The 25,656-nt window shown below is 39.9% G+C and overlaps 1 protein-coding gene and 1 long non-coding RNA gene across 7 annotated transcripts in view; one reads left to right on the forward strand and one right to left on the reverse strand.

Moving 5' to 3' along the window:
* Positions 1 to 25,656, reverse strand: part of BICC1 (BicC family RNA binding protein 1) — a 358,569-nt gene that overhangs the window by 22,821 nt on the left and 310,092 nt on the right. For 2 of the 4 annotated variants that reach the window (XM_043476919.1, XM_043476922.1), the window contains exons 10-17: positions 24,408 to 24,594; positions 22,444 to 22,605; positions 19,523 to 19,719; positions 19,252 to 19,384; positions 18,325 to 18,481; positions 8,780 to 8,945; positions 5,565 to 5,604; positions 5,038 to 5,192 (exon numbers count right to left, since the gene is read on the reverse strand). In XM_043476919.1, the coding sequence (XP_043332854.1) occupies positions 5,038 to 5,192; positions 5,565 to 5,604; positions 8,780 to 8,945; positions 18,325 to 18,481; positions 19,252 to 19,384; positions 19,523 to 19,719; positions 22,444 to 22,605; positions 24,408 to 24,594 (1,197 nt within the window). The remainder of the gene's footprint in view (positions 1 to 5,037; positions 5,193 to 5,564; positions 5,605 to 8,779; positions 8,946 to 18,324; positions 18,482 to 19,251; positions 19,385 to 19,522; positions 19,720 to 22,443; positions 22,606 to 24,407; positions 24,595 to 25,656) is intronic. The other 2 variants (XM_043476921.1, XM_043476923.1) reach the window with 2 other exon arrangements.
* LOC122446553 overlaps positions 1 to 25,656 on the forward strand; it is a 45,582-nt gene that overhangs the window by 18,400 nt on the left and 1,526 nt on the right. The window contains exons 4-9 of one of the 3 annotated variants that reach the window (XR_006270898.1): positions 1,448 to 1,497; positions 4,319 to 4,500; positions 6,221 to 6,300; positions 7,071 to 7,153; positions 7,822 to 7,890; positions 12,201 to 12,316. This is a non-coding gene — a long non-coding RNA (uncharacterized LOC122446553). The remainder of the gene's footprint in view (positions 1 to 1,447; positions 1,498 to 4,318; positions 4,501 to 6,220; positions 6,301 to 7,070; positions 7,154 to 7,821; positions 7,891 to 12,200; positions 12,317 to 25,656) is intronic. The other 2 variants (XR_006270900.1, XR_006270899.1) reach the window with 2 other exon arrangements.

A 25,656-nucleotide genomic window follows, 5' to 3' on the forward strand; every position in this document is an offset into this window, starting at 1 on the left:
AACCAGATAAATTCCATGCAGCAAGAGAAATAAGAACATGCTCAAAACTGGTTAATTACCAGGAAAGAGACCATTATGTAGTATTTCTATATATTTTAAAACTTCTGTATCTAAACTCTCTTTGAGTATTAAAAAGTCACTCATCTAAGATCTAAGCTGATTTCATTCACACAGTTATCTCAGATCTGGCTAAACATGATGTTTTCTAAAAACATCAAATAAAAAATAATCTGGTGATATTTACCAGTTTATTGTGATATGTTAGAAGACAACAAACTGGTAAATATCACAAAATTATTTAGATTTGTAAGACTTAAAATAGTCAGACAACCTCATTACTCTCAGGAGGAAATTTAAAACCTTCTTTTAACTTCTGATACAGGTTTTACCTGCTCCAGAGAATACACAACCATTTCTAATGCCTTTAAGAGATAAGTGGCAAAAAGAAAAGGAAAATCCAAAACTTTTTAGTTCCGTTGATGTGACAGAAATACTGCAGGTCAAAGCAACCTTTTGTTTGATCTTTGCTGTCCCAGTATATCATTAAGTGGATAGGGTCATACTCTTGAGTCTTGAAGAAAACAAAAATAGCCCTCAAGCTACTTGCTTCTTATCTAAAGGAATTCTTTGGAAAAGTCTAATTTCTCAAAAATGCCTTAAAACTGGAAACAGTCTCTCTAGTCTAGTTTCTCAGTAATGTGAACAGGGTGTTCAAAGCATCAGTTTCTTGCCTAAAGCAAGCTTCCTAGAGCAGGAAACCCATGTGCCTTGATTCCCTACACACTCAGTAACCCACACCAGTCAGGACCCACTGGCTAAACGTACTTCTCCAGAGCATCCTACTTGTCCATTTGGTTTTGGTTTTCTTTGGAAAAGAATAAGGAAAAAGAGTGTTTCTAACTACCCCCTAATTTTTTTTAAACTTTTTATTCTGTATTGGCGTATAGCCGATTAACAAACAGTGTTGTGATAGTTTTAGGTGAACGGTGAAGGGACTTAGCCATACAACTTCATGTAGCCATTCACCCCCAAACTCCCCTCCCACCCAAGCTATCACATAACATTGAGCAGAGTTCCAAGTGCTATACAGACCTTGTTGGTTATCCATTTCAAATACAGTAGCATGTACATGTCAATCCCAAACTCCCTAACTATGCCTTCCCCCACCCATCCCCCTGGCAACCATAAAGCTCATTCTCATAGTCTGAGTCTGTTTCTGTTTTATAAGTTCATTTGTATCATTTCATTTTAGATTCCACATATAAAGGATGTCATATGATATTTCTCCTTCTCTGACTTACTTCACTCAGTATAACAATCTCTAGTTCCACTCATGTTGCTGCAAATGGCATTATTTCATTCTTTTAGATGGCTGAGTAATAGTCCATTGTTTTGTATATATGTACCCACATCTTCTTTATCCATTCCTTTGTCAACGGACATTTAGGTTGCTTCCATGTCTCGGCTACTGTGAACAGACCTGCAGTGAACACTAGGGTATGTATATCCTTTTTGATCATGTTCTTCTCTGAATATACGCCCAGGAGTGGGATTGCAGAGTCATCAGCCAGTTCAGCTAAGTCACTCAGTTGTGTCAGACTCTTTAGGACCCCATGGACTACAGCACACCAGGCTTCCCTGTCCATCACCAACTGCCAGAACTTGCTTAAACTCATGTCCATCGAGTCGGTGATGCCATCCAACCATCTCATCCTCTGTCATCCCTTTCTCCGCCTGCCCTCAATCTTTCCCAGCACCAGGTCTTTTCCAGTGAGTCAGTTCTTCGCATCAGGTGGCCAAAGTACTGGAGTTTCAGCTTCAGCATCAGTCCTTCCAATGAATATTCAGGACTGATTTCCTTTAGGATTGACTGGTTTGATCTCCTTGCAGGGTCATAAGGTAGCTCTATTTTTAATTTTTTAAGAAACTTCCATTGTAGCTATACCAATTTATATTCCCATCAACAGTGTAAGAGTGTTCCCTTCTCTCCACACTCTCTCCAGCATTTATTGTTTGTGTATTTTCTGATGATGGCCATTCTGGCTGTAACTACCCTCTGATTTTAGAATAGTGCTACAAGTGGAGATGTTGTAAATCTTTAAAAAAATATTTTAAGCCCTGTCCACTTTTCCCCAGGTCCTTCTCAATTCCCACCCTGTCCCTATGTGCTAACCCATTAATTGCCCAGTTTACAATCCCTCTGAGTTTTAGCAGAATAAAGAGGAGGGCAGGCATCCACAAAGAGCAACTGCTTCAGAGTATCAGATCATGCCCTTTTACCTCCTTTTGATGGCTTTGGGGTGTGTGAAAGTCCTCCACACCACAAGAATCTAAAATCATTCCCGAAGAAAGCCTGATTCTATCTCTTATCACCACTGTTTAAAGGGGCTGTGAATAAAAGCAGGTTACCTGGTGAATGCCCTGGCACTGATCTCGCTGGTTTCATCCTCTCCCCCACCTTTCAATGTGAATGAGCTGTTAGACATTAGCCAGAAAGGTGGAACAGGCTGGCCCGAGAGAACCAAAGCAAGAAAAGCCGCAGGAGGGATTCAGCCACTGACTCAGGAGCCTGCAAACTCAAGCCCATAGAGCGTGGTCTACTCGTCCTTGGACAAGACCCAGAGCAGAGGCCCTCCGGGTTCTGACACCACTTCTGAGTCGTTCCCCTCATGGTACATCCCTGCAGAGCCATGTTTCCAGGAGGGTGCCTGCATCAGAATCAGACTAGGCTTTTGGTGAAAATGTAAATTACTGGTTCCTGCTGGCTCTTTCCCTGATGAGTGAGATGCTGGGGGAAGAATCTGCATTTTTAAGTGCACCAAGTGATTCTTATGTCTTTTAACATGGCTCTAGAGCATTTATATATCACCTTGTATGGTAAAGAATTTGCCTGCAGTGTGGGAGACCCAGGTTCAATCCCTGGGTAGGGAAGATCCCCTGGAGAAGGAAATGGCAACCCACTCCAGTATTCTTGCCTGGAAATTCCATGGACAGAGGAGCCTTGTGGGATGCAATCCATGGGGTTGCAAAGAGTCAGACATGACTGAGTGACTAACACTAACTAACTTGCTAGGTTCCCTCTGAGTTAAACCATTAGGAAAACAAGGATAAAGAAATTTTGCAAAATGAATTCAAGTCCTTTTTTCTAACTACTGATGACCTCAAGTAAGACACTTAACTGATCTGGGACCCTTTTCCTCACTGGGAATTTATAGGGATCAAAAAAGCTCGTGGATGAAAATGTACCATATAAAACATCAAAGAAATAAATGAATGTGATTTAAGGTAATTATTACTAGCACATTATGTGTTCATGTAACACTCTAAAGTATTCCTTTAGATATAAAAATCATATATAGTTTGAAAATGCAGAAATACTTCCAGTAATAAGCATTCATATATGTATATGAATCACATCTTTCATCAGGCTCTTGGTTTTCCTCAGGGTAAAGTTCTTTAGTTGAAATAACAGTAGTTGCTAAATATTACCAAGACTTCCTGCACACCACATGAAGCACTGGGTGCCTTCTCCCACATCATGCTCAAAATAACTGCAATGAGCAAACGGGCTCTGAGGCGGGAAGTCACTCAGCAAAGCTGTGCGTGTGTCGGTGGTGGCTGTCAGGTTCCCACAGCCTCTGCATTTGACAACTACTTTATTAGAACAATCGTCATTTCAACCTGTCATACTACTGGTCTCTGAGAACAGAATTGAATTAGCATTTCTAAAGCAAACTATTTCATCTCTGAAACGACAGGAACTTAATCAACCACCTAAAGCTCCATTCCGCTGAAGGTGGGGGTGAGCACAACAGACGGCAGGTACGCCAGTGGAAGCCTGGGAATGAGCACAGCAGTTTTTAAGGCCTCTGCCAATGAAAGGAGGTGTTGACTTTCTCTCAGAGCTATAATGGCAGGAAGAGGGGTGTATAACTCCTAGGGCCTCAAATTTTTCATAATGATTCCTGCATTCGAGTTGCCAACAGTAACTTCAGTCTTTAAATATACCCTGCCAAATTGCTACTGTAAGTCTGACAATGAAATTTGCAGGAAACTGTGCTTTTTAGTATTTCAATAGTACTTTCTTTTTCACTTTCTCAAAGAGACAAAGGGGAAAAAAATTGCATGTTTGCATTTGCCTTTCATCAACATTCTAATTTATTACAAAGAAAATGGGTGGAGAAATGAAGGTCAATCTGCAAATGTTAGTGATTAGACTAACAATTATGAAACGCTTAACCAGTATTTGTTTTTGAGCCTCCAGTGGTCTCATTGAACATTGTGATTCTTGGATTAATAATTTTCATCCATCTTTTAGGTTTGTGCAGTCTCTGCAGTTCTGTGCGTGAGTGTGTGCACGTGCACGCATTCTAACTCCACCTGCACTTGCAAAAGACTTAGAGCCAAATTCTGACACTCTGCAACTGAAAAGGCCTTGCTGACTGAGTCACGTACAGCCCGGGCAGAGAAGCAAGGCGCTCTGGATCCCTTCTCCCTATGGTGAGGATGCCAGCTTCCCCGTCTCACCCCTAAGCCCTGCAGCCAACATCTGGGAAGCATAATGTTTTGGAGCTCTTGTTTGTGATACTTCCTGCTGTGTTCCTGGCACATCTGAACACACTGAATTTTTAACTCAGATCTGAGAACTTGTTTTTGTTGAATAATTGCCTTTTCCCCCTTGGTGGTCTTGTGAGTGATACCCTGGAATGAAGGGATTCCTTATACATTTTTTATGGCATATTACATATGCCCTTTGCTTAATCTCAGCCCTGCTCTCTGACATTCTCCCCTAACAAAAACACATTTATCCAAATTTCCTTCACAGCTGATCAACAACTTTGAGAGAAAACATGTAAAAGATCATAATATATCAGATTGTATCTATCTCATAGCAATACGTTTACAGTATTAGAAATTAAAGCAAATCACCATTAAGAAACTGTCCTTATGTAAATAGAGAATGGGAGAGGAGAGAAGATGGTTCTCTTTTGCTGAGAGAATCGACAGGAAGAGTAAGCAGGGCATGACTCTACAAACCTCAAAAGTGGTCGTCATTGTGGGCTTATAGGACACGTGGTTGGCCCTTCTCAGCTCCTTGATAGTTTCAGCGGGCATGGATTTAGAAAACCCCAGGCCACTCCAGGTGTTTGTGGGTGTTCTGACCTCCGTCACCACTGGTTTCTTTAACATAGCTTTGGAAAAGAGAACATAAAACAAATGCTTGCTATTTTTAATGCATTTCTTAAATACAACATTGATGAGTATTTTTTCATTGATGTATGTAAAGAAATTACCACTGAATATCATTTCTTAACACAAAATACCTTAAAATGTCTTCATAAAACATTTTATACAAAGTAACAGTAAATTTTAAAATGATACATTATTTCTTAAATGATCTAACGCTAATCTATGCAACCTCAACAAAGTTTATGCAACTTGAACCTAAACATTCTGGGTTTCCTTTTATGAAAGTCCAATTTCCCAGTTCAATATCAGTACTGAAAAACTTTTTATGTGTCTACTGAAAAAAATCAAAGTATAGATTATAATGTATCACATACCTTTGGTTGCTAACAGCTTCTTCTGTTCATAGTCAAATGCCTGAAAAAGACAGAAAACATCTTTCTTGTCAGTTTATCCAAATGTCACGCCAATACTCCTTGAAAAGATTACATGACTGTGGCCCATGCACCTGCCTGAGACAAATGCTAAGCTCGGCACCATAATGTGACAGGGCCCCACACAAGCCTGATAAACTTAAACATGTTTTCAAAACTAATTCCTTATAATAATATACTACTTCTGACTTTAAGTCATGACAGTGACAAGAGTTAGAAATCTTCCTTCAAAAGGAAAAAAAATTCCTCTTTATTATGAATATTTAACATACCAGGACCAATATATGCTAACATACAGTGAATAACTTAATAAGAGTTATGCTAAATTTCAAAACAATGCATTCTCAAAATACTTTCAGATTATCTATTATTGGCCTCCTGTATTTCTCAAAATCCCCTCCTCATTTGGGTAAAATGGTATGATGTCACAACAACCTATGAAATTATGTAACTTAATTGGCATTATCTATGCTTTTAAAGTGACATAAATGACAAATGTCTAGCTTTCATAATGACACAAGCAGAACATTAAAATTAAACCTAAATAAAAATATAAACCTAAGTTAAAAAATGAAACTTATTTATCTTGTATTGCACAGGACTAGGATGGCACAATTTATTCTTCTCAACCACACTGAATAAATGACTATGACACAGATGGGTCTATATACAAACCGAGGTAAGTTTTGAAGAAAGAAGTCCAGATATAACTACATCTCACATGCTGACTCTGGGAGAAGGAAATGGCAACCCACTCCGGTGTTCTTGCCTGGAGAATCCCAGGGACGGGGGAGCCTGGTGGGCTGCCATCTATGGGGTCGCAGAGAGTCGGACACGACTGAAGCGACTTAGCAACAGCAGCAAATGCTGACTCAGGGTTCTCAACTCCCGTGTTTCAGAAACTTAGGCTTGATTTTAAAATGTCCCTTATAAATAAAAAACTATAATGGAAAATAATTGAAAAAAGGAACAGAGATATATACATATATATGTATATCTTCTTTGCTATACAACTGAAACTAACACAATATTGTAAATCAACTATACTTCAGTAAGTTAGGGGAAAAAAAATGTCTCAAAGATAGTTCAAGAACCCATTGACAAGGGCCAAGAACCCACTGGCCCTTCCTCCCAGGAGGACTATACCATCATACACAGGGCTTTATAGTTTGAAACAGGATACTTCTAAAAGCAAAAAGTACTACAAATGATAGGGTCAAAATAATGAAAGTAAACTGGTTGACTTTGACCAACCAGAAGGAACATGGCAGTAAACTGGGAGAGTGAGATTTTTAGATAACATGGTTTGATTTTTCTTTTGAAATCCTAGGTCTAAAATGACTCTGGGAGTTAAAATCAACTTTTAATGACTAATGTCTAAGGCAAGATGTGGGGAGATTCTAAAGTTACTTGTTCAATAAATATTTATTGAGTGCCTTCTGGTTATAGATACTGTGCTACACTTTGTGGAAGAACAGAACAATGATTCAAAAATAATCTATAGCCTCAAATCATACGGAGGCTTAGCAGGGGTGAGTAAAAGAAATAACCACAAAATAAATTAGAAAGTAAGATAAATGTGAAAAGAGAGCTGGAGATTCAGAAGTCCAAGAATGGTCAGGAGACAAAGGTCATCTTTACAGGAGACAAAGGTCATCTTTAGCTCCAGAAATCACAGAAGTCTTCAAACTCTCTGCCTGTCAAAGTTCAGTAACTCTTATCATTGATTTCTTAGTGATTTTAAAAGTCAGCTCTTCACTAATGGCATAAATAACATCTATTTAAATTGAAACTCTATCACCAGGAACACTCTCATCCATCCTAAAAGAAAGGAACATGAAAAGGTTCACTATAGGTATAAACTTGATGGAAAAGATGAGACTCACAAGATGGACGAAACTCACAAAGGGACCATAAAGGAATCTGATACTTTTTAAATGAGAGAACTTTAATTTATAATAACTGAAAATATATCCACCAGAGAAAATGTAATAAATGTTTGTTTTTAACTTTGCACCTTGTAAAGGCCATGGCTTTTGTAAAAACATTCATCTAAAAACATGAAAATGTTCAAATGCCAAGGATTAGTATAAGCAGACAAGCAGGATTGCACTGTAGTTTTCACTGGAATTACAGAAGTACAATTTAGTTTCATGAATTAATTTCTTTGACATATTTATGACAACTTCTTTATTTCTAGGATTCTGTGAAGTTTTTTTTCTTTTTTGGAGGTGGGGAGATGGAGATGATATATCTTACTATGAAGTAGGTAAGTCTACCCATTAATTCAGACACTGAAGCCAAATGTTTATAGACATCTCTAAAAGCACAGAATCCTTATCTTTCATATTGGGATCAATAAAAAAATCAGATTTCTGAATTCCATGATCAATAGTTTATTTATTTATTTTGTAATTGGACCAATAGTTTGAAAATGGATACAGAGAAAATCCCTGCTGAGGAAATCGTTTAAAATAATCATAAAAATCTGTGAACCAACATAATCATCAATAATATTTAGCATCTCCTTTCAAAAAACTAAAGCCTCACATTAGTTATTTTTATAACTGTCTAAGGAGCACCAAACAAATTCATCTTCTCCATTTTACAGATAGAAGGATAATAATATAAATATTATTTATTTATAAATCTATTTATCTAAGACTATGCCATGAGGCAGTAAATGCTCAGAAATAGCAGCTCGCACATTTATCTAAATTATTTAAGTAACACATGAAAAATGTCATTTGCATAAGACACAGTGACATAGACCATGTTAGATCACTTTTAATATTTTAAATAATTCTCCTCACTTAAACTAAATCCTGCATTTCATTTTTAATGTTTATAGCAAAACCAATTCCTAACTACTGCATATATATTTAAATATAATTTTGAATAGGCATCACCGACTCAATGGACATGAGTTTGAGTCAACTCTGGGAGCTGATGACGGACAGGGAGGCCTGGCGTGCTGCAGTCCACGGGGTCGCAAAGAGTCAGACACAACCGAGAGACTGAACTGAACTGAACTGAGCATGCAGAAGGAAAACGGAATCTCTGCTCTACTGCTGAGGGCTCACTGAATTCCCCATTTCCCTCAGTCTAGACAGCCTACATTTGGATGACTCTGCCTTTTTTTTTTGTTTAATCATTACCTGCATGTTGACGTAGGATGGCCGTGGGGCAAGGCGGGCCCTCTCATTGCTCTGTTGGGCAGCGGCTGCCCTCTCGGCAGCGCGCTCACTCCCCGGAGCCTTCTTGTCAGCCAGCGGGCTTTCTGCAGCACTCAGCTCAGGGTCTGAGAGCAACCTGTCAGCGCTGCTGTGAGAGAGAGAGTTTGGAATTGAACACGCCACTGTTTCATTCACATGCACCACACCTTTGCTGGGGCCACGTTTACTATTAGACTTACCATGTCCACCATTTACAGGTGTTATCCCATGTGATCCTCATAGCACTGCTATGAGGAAGGCAGTATTACTGTCCCTATTTCTCGCATGAGGGAAGTACCTTATCCAAGGTCACGGCTCTGGTAAATGGTAGAGATGGGATATGAACGTAGATTTGCTGAATCTCAACATGGTGTTGAAACTATTTCAAAATATATATTCAAGCACAGTAAATATGTATATATGACATTTTGTATATGGTGCACATGGAATAGACATACAGACAAGATTCCTAATTTATAGACATCAAGGAGATATCTGTGACCCATGTTTACCTAATCTGAGCAAACTGAGTCAGTCTGAAAGCATGCAGATAACCCATTTCATCTGTGTGCAATACACATGATGTTGCTACAAATCTGCTGTGATAAAGGCAGCATATAAATAAATATTCTTTAATATCTGTTCAGGGTGCAGGGGAAGAACAGCTCATGAAAGTGCTTCTTAAAACGAGGGAGAGTTATTTGAATTATCAGAATTTATAGTGTCCTAGATATGCACCTCAAGTTTAACTCCAACTGAAGGTTAAGCTCAAGTAAAACAGAAATAACAAACAGTATTAGTCAAAGAGCTGATTTGTTTACACATTCTTTTTTGTATCATTCACTATTCAGTTGTGCCAGGGGAATTCAGAGGAATTTAGAAAGGGCTATTAGAACACAACAGGAGAAGCAAAAAGCTTTTTTTGTTTGACAAAAGTTCAGAGGCATCACACAGGCTTGTGACTTGGAATTGAAAGGGCATCTGCAGGTTCACCATTGAACAGCAGCAACTCAGACAGAACAGTATAAGCGAAGGCAAGGAAGTATGCAGTGCACATCACTGGTGGTTTTAAAGCCAGAATTATTTCTCTAACCTAACATTATTCCTCTAAGAAAGAAAGAAAGTGAGTCACTCAGTCGTGTCCAACTCTTTGCAATCTCTTGGACTGTAGCCTACCAGGGTCCTCTGTCCACGGGATTTTCCAGACAAGAATACTGGAGTGGGTTGCCATTTCCTTCTCCAGGAGATCTTCCCAACCCAGAGATCGAACCCCGGTCTCCCACATTACGGGCAGATGCTTTACCATCTGAGCCACCAGGGAAGCCCCCGATAACAAATAATGTTAATTTGGCATATTAGTACCATGTCGAGAAAAACAGATAAAGCAGATTTGGACAAAATGGGAACAATGATAATTAATCAAAGACTTTAAAAAAGTAGAACAGATTTTTCTTTTCATAAAAGCAAAACAGACTTTGCTGAGGAAAGGAGGAAGTAAGAATAGAATTATTATATAACACATTTTAAGTCAACTATGCTTCAATAAAAAAATTTAATTAAAAAAATACATGTGTTATATTTGCCTCAGTTCAGTTCAGTCGCTCAGTCATGTCTGACTCTGCAACCACATGAATCGCAGCACGCCAGGCCTCCCTGTCCATCACCAACTCCTGGAGTTTACTCAAACTCATGTCCATTGAGACGGTGATGCCATCCAACCATCTCATCCTCTGTCATCCCCTTCTCCTCCTGCCCCCAATCCCTCCCAGCATCTGGGTCTTTTCCAATGAGTCAACTCTTTGCATGAGGTAGCCAAAGTATTGGAGTTTCAGCTTCAGCATCAGTCCTTCCAATGAACACCCAGGACTGATCTCCTTTAGGATGGACTGGTTGGATCTCCTTGCAGTCCAAGGGACTCTCAAGAGTCTTCTCCAACACCACAGTTCAAAAGCATCAATTCTTCAGCCCTCAGCTTTCTTTACAGTCCAACTCTCACATCCATACATGACTACAGGAAAAACCATAGCTTTGACGAGATGGACCTGTCAGCAAAGTAATGTCTCTTCTTAATATGCTGTCTAGGTTGGTCATAGCTTTTCTTCCAAGAAGCAAGGGTCTTTTAATCTCATGTCTATAGTCACCATCTGCAGTGATTTTGGAGCCCCCAAAAATAAATTCTGTCACTGTTTCCAATGTTTCCCCATCTATTTGCCATGAAATGATGGGCCCAGATGCCATGACCTTATTTTTGAATGCTGAGTTTTAAGCCAGTGTTTTCACTCTCCTCTTTTACTTTCATCAAGACGCTCTTTAGTTCCTCTACACTTTCTGCCATAAGGGTGGTAACATCTGTGTATCTGAGGTTATTGATATTTCTCCTAGCAATCTTGACTCCAGCTTGTGCTTCATCCAGCCCGGCATTTCACATGATGTACTCTGCATGTAAGTTAGATAAGCAAGGTGACAATATACAGCCTTCACATACTCCTTTCCCAATCTGGAACCAGTCTGTTGTTTCATGTCCAGTTCTAACTGTTGCTTCTTGACCTACATACAGATTTCTCAGGAGGCAGGCCAGGTGGTATGGTATTCCCATCTCTTGAAGAATTTTCCACAGTTTATTGTGATCTACACAATCCCATGGACACAGGAATCTGGCAGGCTACAGTCCATGGGGTCGAAAGAGTCAAGACACAACTTAGCGACTAAACCACCACCACACAGTCAGAGGCTTTTGTGTAATCAATAAAGCAGAAATAGATGTTTTTCTGGAACTCTCTTGTTTTTTCGATGATCCAGTAGATGTGGGCAATTTGATCTCTGGTTCCTCTGCCTTTTCTAAATCCAGCTTGAACATCTGGAAGTACATGGTTCAAGTACTGTTGAAGCCTGACTTGGAGAATCATGAACATACTTTGCTAGTGTGTGAGATGAATGCAACTGTGCAATAGTTTGAACATTCTTTGGCACTGCCTTTCTTTGTGATCAGAATGAAAACTGACCTTTTCCAGGCCTGTGGCCACTGCCGAGTTTTCCAATTTGCTGGCATACTGAGTGCAGCACTTTCACAGCATCACCTTTTTAGGATTTGAAATAGCTCAGCTGGAATTCCATCACCTCCACTAGCTTTGTTCGTAGTGATGCTTCCTAAGGCCCACTTGACTTCACAGGAACGTGACCTTGCCTGAAATAATCCTTTCTTTTGTGGAAGACTTCCTTGTCCCTCATTTTTGCTGCTTTAAAAAATTTTTCTACAGCATTTTGGAGCTTCTTTCTATTTACTAGATGGGATGCTGCTGATTCATGTTGAATAAAGCAAATTTGATCTTTAAACTGAGTTTTAGTTTTTTTCTTTTTTTAACAGATTTGATGGCAGTAATAAGACTGAAGGAGACTTCCAGTAACCTTGGGCATAAGAAACATGGGTGTGGCACCTGCAAACCCTTTTCAGTTCTCTGTCTCTGTTTCTGAGGCGTGTAGGTAAGTTCCTTTCAGTTCTGAGCTCTGCTCTCTTTGCACTGAGCTCCCAATCTAATGGGCTTCCCAGTACAGGGCAGGTCAGCTGAATCTGGCAGATGGCTCTGCCTGGAGCTCAAGCCCCTACCCTTTATTTCAGACCATGACAGTCAATTAATTGGTGGAAACCCCCAGGCCTTGATTCTGTCCCAAGATCCATGTGGGAACTATATACGTGGAGCCCCTAGTCCTCAGTCCCCATTTGTTGAGGTCTGCTGGTTCACTTCTTTCCCCAGTCCAAGGTCCCATGGCAGGAACTGCTGGGGTGCACACAGGGCCTTTAAATGGGTGGGACACAGAAGAATCTTTTGGTTACTGCTGATTTAAGGTACACTTGTTTGTTTGTCTTGTTTTGTACAAGCTACTGCTATTAGGAATCTCTGTGGCCAAAAAGTTGCAAAAATTAGTGGGCAAGGGTGAAGCCTTTAAAAGCTGATGAAGTACTCTCCACCTAACTCAAGGACTCCTGAGTTCAAATAAGCAGGTCACATAAGCTGTCTAGGTTAGCTTGACCCTAGTTCATCCACCAGCCTCAAGAAAATTTCCATGTAACAAGGTGCACTGGAAAGTACCACACAATCCCTAGGCCCACAGCACATATTAATCTGGCTCCCCCAAACCCAAAAAGGCTTAGCTGGAAGAAATGGGATCCTTAATATTCAAAGAGTTAAGCACTCTACCTTCTGGTACACTTGCTGATTTTACATCTAAGAACTATGGCCCTGGAAGCTATAACTATCTATAAAAATGTCAAAGTGTTACTAAAGACAACCTATAATTAGAAAGGCCATTATGAAGCATGTTCCAATTATACAAGATCATTTAAGAACTGCACTTAAAAGCAAGAGCTTTCCTGCCCCACTCCCACAAAAAAAGGAGCGGGGGGGAGGATACCTATTTTAATTGACATGCCGAATGCTCCAGAAGGCTTCAAAATTCCAAAATAGCTTCACTGAAAGATTCATTGCAAAAAGGCTAATGAAAAATTAAAGACACAAGAGGTACCTAAAACAGGAGATAATATGACTGACTATCTGCTACTGCTCTCCTCTACACTTTTTTTTTGGCCATGTCATGCTGCTTGTGGGATTTTAGTTCCCCCGCAAGAGATGGAACCCAGGCCCTCACCAGTGAGAGGGCAGAGTCCTAACCACTGGACCACCAGGAACTCCCTATCCTCTTTGAGTTCATTCCAGTAATCCTGTCTGAACTGTCTTTCCATCTGAAGAGACTGCAAGACGGCAACAAAAGTCCACCATGTAGGTGGTCTTCTAGTCATGAAGCCTTTCTATGTCCCCAGTTTCTTACATGCAGGGAACAGGCTCTGGCCTGTATGATCCCTGAATTCCAAAGGGGAGATTTGAACAGCTGCTAATCAGGGGAGGGAGGAGATTCAGAGACAAGGGAGGAGCAGCCAGGAAACAACAGTGCAGCCTTGGGGCAGGGTCCTGGTTCCACCTCAGTCAGATACACTTAACATCTCTGAGCTCTTCCAGGGAACTAAAACCCTCAACAAATAAGACAAACTACTTGAGGAAGCAGTCCTCATTCCAGAGGGAAGCTCATGGTTTGACAGCCTAGAGAACCAGAGAAGCTGGTTAGGTTAGGAAGCTCCTCAGGTTAGGAGACCACCTGAGGGCGCATTAAAGGAATGTAGGCCTGCACACACCCCGATCCTTATCAGCAACCCTTCCCTAGAACTATTACTATAAAAATCCTCACTAAACCCTCTCATGTTGGGACAGTTTTCCAGGGCACAAGCCTGAAGTGTCCTGCTTTGTCTGGCAAAGTAATAAAGCTATTCTTTTCTACTTCACCCCAAACTTTGTCTCTGAGATTCAATTCAGCACTGGTGCACAGAGGCCGAGTTTTCAGCATCAGTAGACACCCTTATAACCTCAGAGGAGGGTCTCTGAATGGGCCTTTCCCAGAATGGATGAGATTCTGCGGTATTTTCTTGTAAACTGCTACATTATTCCCTTAAACAGCTAAGGGAAATTAAGTAGAAATTAATGAAAAACTCTGCCAAATTCTGAAGACACTGGAGCTAATCTTCTATTTTAAACCCTCCTTGGAGCCTACAGATGAGATTCTCAGAAAACTGTCAGAAGTCAACTAAGGGTGAAAATTCTTACCAGAAAGAGCACTCCTGGTCTCTGTGTGTAGTACCCAATAAAGAAAGGAAAATAAAATAATTTTCGCACTCTCTTTTGGAATAGCTTTTAAGTCCAAGGGGTTGTTCAACACTGCCAGAAATATTTACTGTTTGTCTATACTGAAAACTAACTAGAGAGTTAAATGTTTTTTGGTTTTGTTTAAGTAGATCTATAATCAGAAATTGATCAAAAATTGGAAGCTAATATTCAAAAGCTGATGGGAATTTTTTTAACACCTCTTCCCTTAAGCAAAATGAAACTACCTATGCACCCAGAGGGAAAGAAAAACGCTCTAAAGCCTTTGTGAAAGGATGCACTAAAATATTCAAAGGCAAACAGCTCTAAATCCAGAACACAGAAATCTTTTGATTTCCATCTTAGTTAGAAATCTTCTCCTTGATATTTTAAGGATAATGTAGTTAGATGGGTGGCTCAAACTATAATGCCACTTAGGCTGCAATCCAATTTGGGGGAAATTAAGAACAACTCTTCTTCCTTATCTTACAAATCTTTGCAAAACTAGGAACTAACTAACTCTAACATCTATTCCTTTTGTCCATCCTAAAACCTCACCTATTTATCTCAAAAGTATTGTAGAAATTCTGGCCTTAGGAAGCCAAAGTCCTCGGAGGAACTTTTATTCTTTCCCTGTACCTTTGAGATGCAAATATTGCATTAAAAACTTCTGGGATTATTTCATTCTTTTTAATGCTGATTAATATTCCATTGTATATGTGTATTACAATCTTCTTTATCTGTCTGTGGGCATTCAGTTTGCTTCCATATCTTAGCTCATAAACAGTGCTGCAATGAACACTGAGGTACACGTATCCTTTCAGATCATGTTTTTCTCTAGACACATGACCAGGAGTGGGATTGCAGGGTCATATGGTGGCTCTACTTTTAGCTTTTTAAGGAACCTCCACACTGTTCTCCATAGTGGCTGTACCAGTTTACATTCCCTCCTACAGTGTAGGAGGGTTCCCTTCTCTCCACACCCTCTCCAGCATTTGTTGTTTGTGGATTTTTTGATGATAGCCATTCTGACCTGTGGGGTGACATCTCACTCTAGTTTCGATTTGCATTTTTCTAATAACTAGCAAGGTTGAACATCTTTTCATGTGCCTGTTGGCCATCTGTATGTCCTCTTTGGAGAAATGTCTATTCAGGTCTTTTGCCCATTTTCTGAATGGGCAGCAACATGGATGGACCTAGGGAGAGTCATACTGAGTGAAGTCAGTGAGACAGAGAATGAGAAATATCACATGACATCCCTTATATGGGGAATCTAAAAAAAAATGATACAAATGAACTGACTTAGAAAATGAACTTATGGTTGCTAGGGGGAAGGGATAGTTAGGGAGTTTGGGACTGACATGTACACACTGCTACATTCAAAATGGACAAGGACCTACTGTACAGCACATGGAACTCAATGTTACGCACCAGCCTGGATGGAAGGGGGGTTTGGGGGAGAACGAGTACATGTATATACATGGCTGAATCCCTTCACTGTTCACCTGAAAGTACCACTACATTGTTAATCGGCTATGCATGTGTATGCAGTCACTTCAGTCATGTCTGACTCTTTGTGACCCCGTTGACTGTAGCCCACCTCTGTCCATGGGATTCTCTAGGCAAGAATACTGGAGTGAGTTGCCGTGCCTTCCTTCTGGGGATCTTCCAGACCCAGGGATCAAACCTGCATCTCTTGTGTCTATTTGCACTGGCAGGTGGGTTCTTTACCACTAGCACCACCTAGGAAGCCTATTAATCAGTCATCATTAGAGGGACTGATGCTGAAGCTCCAACACTTTGGCCAAAGAGCTGACTCATTTGAAAAGACCCTGATGCTGGGAAAGATTGAGGGCAGGAGGAGAAGGGGACGACAGAGGATGAGATGGCTGGATGGCATCACCGACTCAATGCACATGGGTTTAGGTAAACTCTAGGAGTTGGTGATGGACAGGGAGGCCTGGCGTGCTGTGATTCATGGATTCATGGGGTCGCAAAGAGTCGGACATGACTGAGCGACTGAACTGAACTGACCCCAATATAAAGTAAAAAGTTTAAAGTTTGAGAGAAAAATAAAATTGATAACCCCCGAGTACACTTCTGGGAGGCAATTTCCATCAGAAGATGAACAAAAGGAAAAGATCATTTGAAACATAGGTGGGTGGACAAAAAAAATTTAAGTGTCTTCCCCACCAATTCAGTAAAAAACTTCACCCCTTTGGGCAGACTTATTTCATCTACCAGAAAACAACTTAAATCCAACATTTTTTTATGACCAGTGAAATTTTGTATTATTGTACTTGATTCACAGCAGTAATTTAAAAGTGGAACCCAAAAGGTCTCTGTCAATTCATGTGTGTCTATGTATGTGTTGGGGGCTTCCCAGGTGGCTCAGTGGTAAAGAATCTGCCTGCCAATGCAGGAGATGTGGGTCTGATCTCTGGGTTGGGAAGATCCCCTGGAGAAGGAAATGGCAACCCACTCCAGTATTCTTGCCTGGGAAATCCCACGGACAGAGGTAACCTGGTGGGCTATAAAAAAGTAACAAAAGAGTTAGACATGACTTATCGACTAAACAACAACAATGTATGTGTTAGAGATGTATTGAATTTTCCACCTACAGATGCCAAAATTGGCAGTAAATTAAATGAATAAGTAAATAAGTAGATAAAAAAGCTCTATTAAAATGGCTTTAAAATATTAAGTGCTTATATAAATCAAGTAAATTGAATCCAGTAGTCCCCCTTTATGGTTTCAATTTCCATGGTTTTAGTTACCTACCATCAACCTCAGTCTGAAAATATTAGAAGAAAACTTTCAAAAATAAGTCATAAGTTTTACATTGTTTGCTGTTCTGAATAGTGTGATGAAATTTCTCATCACCTCACTCTACTCCATCCTGGGATTCCCCAACCATCAACAGTGTCATGGCTCTACGATCCAGGGTCGTAGATCCTGGATCCTCCTCCTGATGTCAATAATAGCCTAACATTACATCACAATGTAATCATTCGCCTCACTTCACTTCGTCACAGGCATTCCATCATCTCACATCATCACAAGAAGAAGGGTGAGTATAGTACAATTAGATATTTAGAGACAGAGATAAAATGAGAGACCACATTCACATAACTCATATTGTTGCAACTGTTCATTAGTTTTTGTTCATCTCTAACTGTACCTAATGTATAAATTAAATTTTATCATAGTTATATATGTATAGAAAAAACAGAGAATATGTAGAATTCAGGGCTATCCATGGTTTCAAGCATCCACTGCAAGTCTTGAAACATATCCCCCAAAGATAAAAGGGGATTACTGTGAATGTAAATGAAATAAAGGTTTTTCAGTAAATTTTTAAAATAGTTTCTCTACAATATTATTTGTAACCTAAAACCTTAAAGTTTTGCTAAATTAAATGATAGATAGTCACTAAATATCCAAATCCTTTCCAAATCAGATAAAACACTAAGATTTAGTATCCCATTTGTCATGGGATGCTGCTGATTTCGTGAACTGTTGAATAAAATCAATTCAATCTTTAAATTTACTTAGTTGCATTTTGTTTTATAATAAAGGTGAAGGTTACCAGATACTATTTAATAAAATTTTTAAAAGTAAAAAGAGAAGGTAATTATAAAAAGAAATGAAAAAAACCACAAATATCAAATGTACTTAAACCAAAGAGCACTAACTATTTAGTTTAATGTATACCCAACCTGTTACATACTTTCTTTCAAAGGATCAAGGGCTGCAAAATTAAGATACGTACTGTAAAAAAAAAAAAAAAAAGATACGTACTGTAAGTGTGAGTTTTTCGTGCCTTGCAATAGTTCTACTGTCTGCCTCTTGGCACAGGAAACTTTGGAGGGACCCATCATCTGTTTCAAGTCACCAGCATTTCCAGAATGGGAAGGACTTCGAGGCATGCCTACTTCAACAAAAGCATCATTACAACCTGTAGAGGAGAAGAAAACAGAAGTAAAAATCCAGGGGACTTCCCTGGGAGTCCAGTGGTTAAGACTTTGCCTTCCAATACAGGGGATGAGGGTTCAGTCCCTGGTCAGAGAGCTAAGATCTTACATGCCTCACAACCAAAAGACCAAAATATAAAACAGAGCAGTATTATAAACAAATACAATAAAGATGGTACACATCAAAAAAAAAAAAAAATCAAAATATCACCTTACTATCAACAATCACCTGCAATAGAAACTAATCAGATTCTGACTCTATGGAGACACAGCATAACAGCTTTCAGCTACAGAGATGATGCCTTAAATTAAGGCTATCTTAAAAATGCAAGATGAAATTTGAAAAGTAGACCCTCATATTTTTTAAAGATTGATAGAAATGTATGGGAAAAACCACCACAATATTATAAAGTAATTAGCCTACAATTAAAATTTTAAACAAAAGCAAGAACACACATTCTGGGTTACTTTGAAAAAAAAGAGAAATACTCTACTTGGAAAAAAATTACACAGCAAATTAATGCTTTCCTGCTGCACATTTACATTCACTTTAATTTAGGAAGTTCCAATGGAATGGGAAAGTGCTCTTTCACTATGTTCTTTGGAACTCTGTTCAAGATATTGTCCTTCTGCATCCTTGAGGCAGGATGAGTCATAACTAGTTAGCAAAACCAACTCAAAAATCACAGCACAGACTTTTTACGATCCCTTTATCCAATCAACAGAGCAGGCTGAAGTTCAGAAGGAAAGATACCTTCCGTGGGGTTTGATTTGGGAGATGTCTGCTCAGATCCAGTTGTCTGCCGGGATGGATCACTGTGATTCGCACTCAGCACTTTTTCTCCAAGTGATGAAGTGGATATTGCACCATATTTTATACTTGGAGACTAAAATAACAGTAGAAAATAGCACAGAGATATGGTCACAATATTAAAATTCATTTCAGGTAAAAGTTTAAACATGTTACCAGTGGCTTATCCTTTACGAACAGCATAAATCACAAGCTTCTTGACGAAGGGCATTACCTGTGTGTGTCCATTTAAAGCAGCAGAGATTTTTTTGCTTTCTGTCTGCATAGTGTTGATATGGACATCAACAGGCGTCAAGCCAGGAGGGGGAGACGGAGCTGTGTGCCCATAAGTGGGTACTCCAGACAACAAAATATTGGTTAACGTGGCTTGGGCAGTGGATGGAATCATAAGGTGTGGTATAGCAGAAAAACCTACAACAGCATTTCACAAAGACAGGTATTAGACACAAAGCAACTCAGAATCAAGAAGCATTGTTTTGTCATTTTAAGTAACAACAAAAAAGTCACTTTTGTTGCTGTCAATGCTGAAGAAAATTCAATTTTGATACCTCTGTTAATAGGGTTAACACATTACTATAAAAACATACGAGTATTAGAATGGAACAACATTTTCAGTTCAGTTCAGTTCAGCTCCTCAGTCATGTCCAACTCTTTGCGACCCCAGGGAGGCACACCAGTCCTCCCTGTCCATCACCAACTCCTGAAGTCCACTCAAACTCATGTCCATCGAGTTGGTAGTGCCATCCAGCCATCTCATCCTCTGTCATCCCCTTCTCCTCCTTCCCCAATCCCTCCCAGCATCAGGGTCTTTTCCAATGAGTCAACTCTTCGCATCAGGTGGCCAAAGTATTGGAGTTTCAGCTTCAGCATCAGTCCTTCCAATGAACACTCAGGACTGATCTCCTTTAGGAAGGACTGGCTGGATCTCCTTGCAGTCCAAGGGACTCTCAAGAGTCTTCTCCAACACCACAGTTCAAAAGCATCAATTGTTCGGCACTCAGCTTTCTTTACAGTCCAACTCTCACATCCATACATGACCACTGGGAAAACCATAGCCTTGACTAGACGACGGACCTTTGTTGGCAAAGCATTTTTAATATGCTATCTAGGTTGGTCATAACTTTCCTTCCAAGAAGTAAGCGTTTTTTAATTTCACGGCTGCAATCACCACCTGCAGTGATTTTGGAGCCCAGAAAAATAAAGTCTGATACTGTTTCCACTGTTTCCCCATCTTTTTGCCATGAAGTGATGGGACCAGATGCCATGATCTTAGTTTTCTGAATATTGAGCTTTAAGCCAACTTTTTCACTCTCCTCTTTCACTTTCATCAAGAGGCTTTTTAGTTCCTCTTCACTTTCTGCCATAAGGGTGGTGTCATCTGCATATCTGAGATTATTGATATTTCTCCTGGCAATCTTCATTCCAGCTTGTGCTTCTTCCAGCCCAGCGTTTCTCATGATGTACTCTGCATATTAGTTAAATAAGCAGGGTGACAATACACAGCCTTGACATACTCCTTTTCCTATTTGCAAACAGTCTGTTGTTCCATGTCCAGTTCTAACTGTTGCTTCCTGACCTGCGTACAGATTTCTCAAGAGGCAGGTCAGGGGGTCTGGTATGCCCATCTCTTTCAGAATTTTCCACAGTTTATTGTGATCCACACAGTCGAAGGTTTTGGCATAGTCAATAAAGCAGAAACAGATATTTTTCTGGAACTCTCTTGCTTTTTTGATGATCCAGCGGATGTTGGCAATTTGATCTCTGGTTTCTCTGCCTTTTCTAAAACCAGCTTGAACATCTGGAAGTTCACGGTTCACATATTGCTGAAGCCTGGCTTGGAGAATTTTGAGCATTACTTTACTAGCGTGTGAGATGAGTCCAACTGTGTGGTAGTTTGAGCATTGCCTTTCTTTGGGATTGGAAAGAAAACTGACCTTTTCCAGTCCTGTGGCCCTTGCTGAGTTTTCCAAATTTGCTGGCATATTGAGTGCAGCACTTTCACAGCATCATCTTTCAGGATTTGAAATAGCTCAACTGGAATTCCATCACCTCCACTAGCTTTGTTCGTAGTGATGCTTTCTAAGGCCCACTTGACTTCACATTCCAGGATGTCTGGCTTTAGGTGAGTGATCACACCATCGTGATTATCTGGGTCATGAAGATCTTTTTTGTACAATTCTTCTGTGTATTCTTGCCACCTCTTCTTAATATCTTCTGCTTCTGTTAGGTCCATACCATTTCTGTCCTTTATCAAACCCATCTTTGCATGAAATGTTCCCTTGATATCTCTAATTTTCTTGAAGAGATCTCTAGTCTTTCCCATTCTCTTGTTTTCCTCTATTTCTTTGCATTGATCACTGAGGAAGGCTTTCTTATCTCTCCTTGCTAGTCTTTGGAACTCTGCATTCAAATGGGAATATCTTTCCTTTTCTCCTTTGCTTTTCACTTCTCTTCGTTTCACAGCTATTTGTAAGACCTCCTCAGACAACCATTTTGCCTTTTTGCATTTCTTTTCAATGGTGTGGTCTTGATCCCTGTCTCCTGTACAATGTCACGAACCTCCATCCATAGTTCATCAGGTACTCTGTCTATCAGATCTAGTCCCTTAAATCTATTTCTCACTTCCACTGTATAGTTATAAGGGATTTGATTTAGGTCATACACGAATGGTCTAGTGGTTTTCCCTACTTTCTTCAATTTAAGTCTGAATTTGGTAATTACGAACAACATTTTAGAGAGTATTTAATCTAAGCTCTTCATTGTAAGGACAAGGAAACTATTAATAGCTAGACTTTGCAAGTGCATTTGACTACTAAGCAAAATTGTCAAACTAGAACCTGCATTTCCTAACTACCAGGTCAGTGATCCTCAGGTGTTTCTGCCATTGCTCTGTGTGCATCATGCTCTTTTTCCTGATCTGCTTGTCACATTTGAAGATTACACATTACTTTTATGAAAAACTCACAGTTTTATTATGCTTCATTTTAACTGATTGACACTTTGGAGAATTTTTTGGCTGCAGTATACTCTGAGCCATAATTTTTCCCTGAGGAAACGGAACCACTAGTAAATTTTACTTAAAAACCAATAATACCTAAGAACACACACCTTCGATTGTACTTAAATACTACTGACCTGTGGCACTTGAAGTATTAGCAAGTGGAGGTGCCCACAACGTGGGGCTGGGGGTGCCAGAACTCGGACTTTGCAAAGGACTGACTGAGCTATTCAGAGCATTTAAGAGTGAGTTTGGGGTTGTTGAAGTGTTGAGAGATAAGGTGGTGGGTCCCAAAAGACCTGAAAAGATGAATGTAAAGTCAATACACATAAATTCAAGATTGTAATATGCAGATAACATCAATATTTCCGTCAGGAATGCACATTCATAGAATCTGATGTTCTCCAGTTATGAGGTATGAGCGACAGATTACCTGCTTTCAGATATTCACAGGAAATACCGCGTGATACACAGCTCCAACACTGGACCCTGTCTGTCCACAAACAGATCCAGAAACGGGAGGACAGGGGAGCTCAGAGCAGGAGAGACCTCAGGGCCTGGAGCATCACCAGCTGCTTTGCAATCATTTCAATGAGCCAGCATGAACCCAACTGTGCTCAAGTGTAAACCCAATTTTAATTTCTCTGAGTAACTCACATGTCATCTGCTTTAAAAAAAAAAAAAATTCTTTCTAAAGCACTTTCAATCAGCAGTGAATTGGGAAATGTTTTCCTGCAACAGGACAGCTTCCTTTGGTTCATCTGCAGAGAGGCTGGCCTCCCTGAAAAAGGTTTCATATCACGTTTGAAAGATCTCAGTTCCTGCCAAAGTGCCTGACTGGCATTTCCTGACTTACAAGCCGTGCTGTATTCTTACAACTCTGTTCAGCATCTCCAGTAGAAAGGACAGCTTTGGGAGATTATGGGCCAAACTTTGTCTTTACTTGTAATGGTGTCTGGGCAGGGCTACTTGGAACCTTCATCATATTATAACCATATTACATCTTTAAAAAGCTAGAATAGCTACTAAAAAATTTAAAGACTGCTGAGAGTATTTTTGTTAGGGCTTCTCAGGTGGCTCATGGGTAAAGAATCCACCTGCCAATTCAGGAGACACAGAAGATGTGGGTTTGATCCCTGGGTTGGAAGAACCCTTGGAAGAGGAAATGGCAACCCACTTTAGTATTCTTGCTGGGATAATCCCATGGATGGTGGAGCCTGGTAGGCTACAGGCCCTGGGGTCGCAGAGTTGGATATGATGGAGTGACTGAGCACGCATGCACAAGAGTATTTTTTGTTTCAAATCAACACTGAGGCAGAATGATTTGTGAGGGTTATTGCATTAACTTTTTATACACAAGCTACTTAAAACATATAAAAAAGTAGTGAACCTAGAATAATTATAATAGAGCAATTAACTTTATCCAACAAAATGGGAATCTATAAATGAGACAGTTCATATCACAGCATGACTATTAAATGGCTCACCACGCTTTCGTAAAAAACTAAAGGACCAAGGTGATGTTTTCTTTCATCTTTCTCTTCTTTACCTCAGATATAAATGCAGGTCCATTTGCTTCCCATGGTGGCTGCAGGCTAGGTTTCCTTTGTGTCTGGGCGAGGCAAAAGTAACCACTGGGAGCACGGTTCCGCTTGCCTTCACCTCCCCCTCTGCCCACCCCGCATGCAGATTTGCAATTACTTTTTGTAAAGCAAACTGGATAATCTTTATCTCTAGGGACTGATGGCAATATTGCAAATGCAAGAGAGAACAAACACATAAGTTATAGTCAGCCTGCTCACTTCACTCTCCATGGCATTCTTAATTTAGAAGAACAAACACAGCCACCAAAAATAAAACAGCCAGACCTTGATTATTTATGCAGAAATAAAAAGAATCTGGGTAACAGAAATCCAGAGTCTAACAACAACAACAAAAAATCAAAATAGATTGATTCGAGTTGTATTGCTTTTCAGCTGATCATAGGACCTGAAGAAGGAAAAAAGAGCCTCTAAAAGGTAGCCCCAAACAGTAGAAAGAAAGGGAACTGGATAAGCAATCCTCCAGTGACTGAGAAGGGCTGTAATAATAAATTTTATACCTAGTCCAGTGAGTCCGAGGCCTGCAGAAGCTAAGATATCCAGGCTGGGACATGCCAGGCCGGCAGGGCACGACGCTGGGGACGGGCTGGTTGCTATGGAAACCCCACTGCTTTCAAGTCCGAGGAGACATTTCCTTGCTTCATACATATTTAAAGCATTTCGCTCAACACTTTTCACAATCACAGACTATGAAAACACACAATGAGAAAGAAAAAAGTGACACACAAGTAGTCTACAATGAATTGGGGAAGGGGGTGAGAAAATGAGTATGATAATAAGAATTCCACTCAGGGTAGGGATTAATGCTGCCTTAAAGTCAACTGCAAATTCTAACCACTTATTTCCTAAGTTTACTCCTTTTGGTAAAAGCATAAAAGGTTAATTACCACTTACTCGGTGTGTCCTACATCCCAGGCACTGTGATGGAAGCTGCACAAATACTCTAATTCCTGCAGAACGTTATGGGGTAAAATTATTATTCGTGTTCAGTGAAGACAGGGCCTTACCCAACGTCACAGTGCAGCTACAGCGGGGCAGCTAGAGGAACCTAGGTCCGTCTGTCTCTACAGCCCATTCTTGTTTACATCCTCTTGTCTTTATATTAAAGCTTCCCCCATTTATCTCATCTTTTAAAACTCAAATTTGTCACCATAGATAGACTGCACAGTAATGGTCATCTACATTTGACATTTACAGTCTACCAGTTAACTAATGGACCTGGAGGTACCACTCTTCCTCACTGATGACATATCTATGGCAAAGCTTATGGCAAAATAAATTCCCAAACAATAAATCTTTTTTTCCTCAATGGACTCTTCTAGAGAATTGGAAATTTGAACCCATGGGGGAAAGACTCCAATGGAAAATAAAGAAAATGTGTGGCTAACAAAGCAGTTAAAGCAGTGGTCAGCCTGGAGGCCAGGGAGGCACAATTAAAAAGCTCTGGGATGCTGCAAGGTTTCAGAGCTCTCGTTTACCATTTTCCCCTGACCTCTGCTCACTTCTTGCTGAACTCCAGAACTCTTCCTGGGCCTGTCCATCTTTACGTGCAAAGTCTCTTCTGTCTGCATCTTTTCATCCTCGTACTACCTACAGTGACTCTAGTCAACTCAAATTAGTCAAATACGAAGCTTCACAATACATAAAGTTAATGTCCTATTCTCTAATTTTAAACTCAATATAGCAAACTCATTTAGAATCTATCCTATCTTTTCATTTAAAGTTTTCTTTGAGGAAGGCGTGATTTTT

The sequence above is a fragment of the Cervus canadensis genome, chromosome 8 (genome assembly GCF_019320065.1).
Source record: "Cervus canadensis isolate Bull #8, Minnesota chromosome 8, ASM1932006v1, whole genome shotgun sequence".
Classification (NCBI taxonomy): Eukaryota; Metazoa; Chordata; class Mammalia; order Artiodactyla; family Cervidae; genus Cervus; species Cervus canadensis.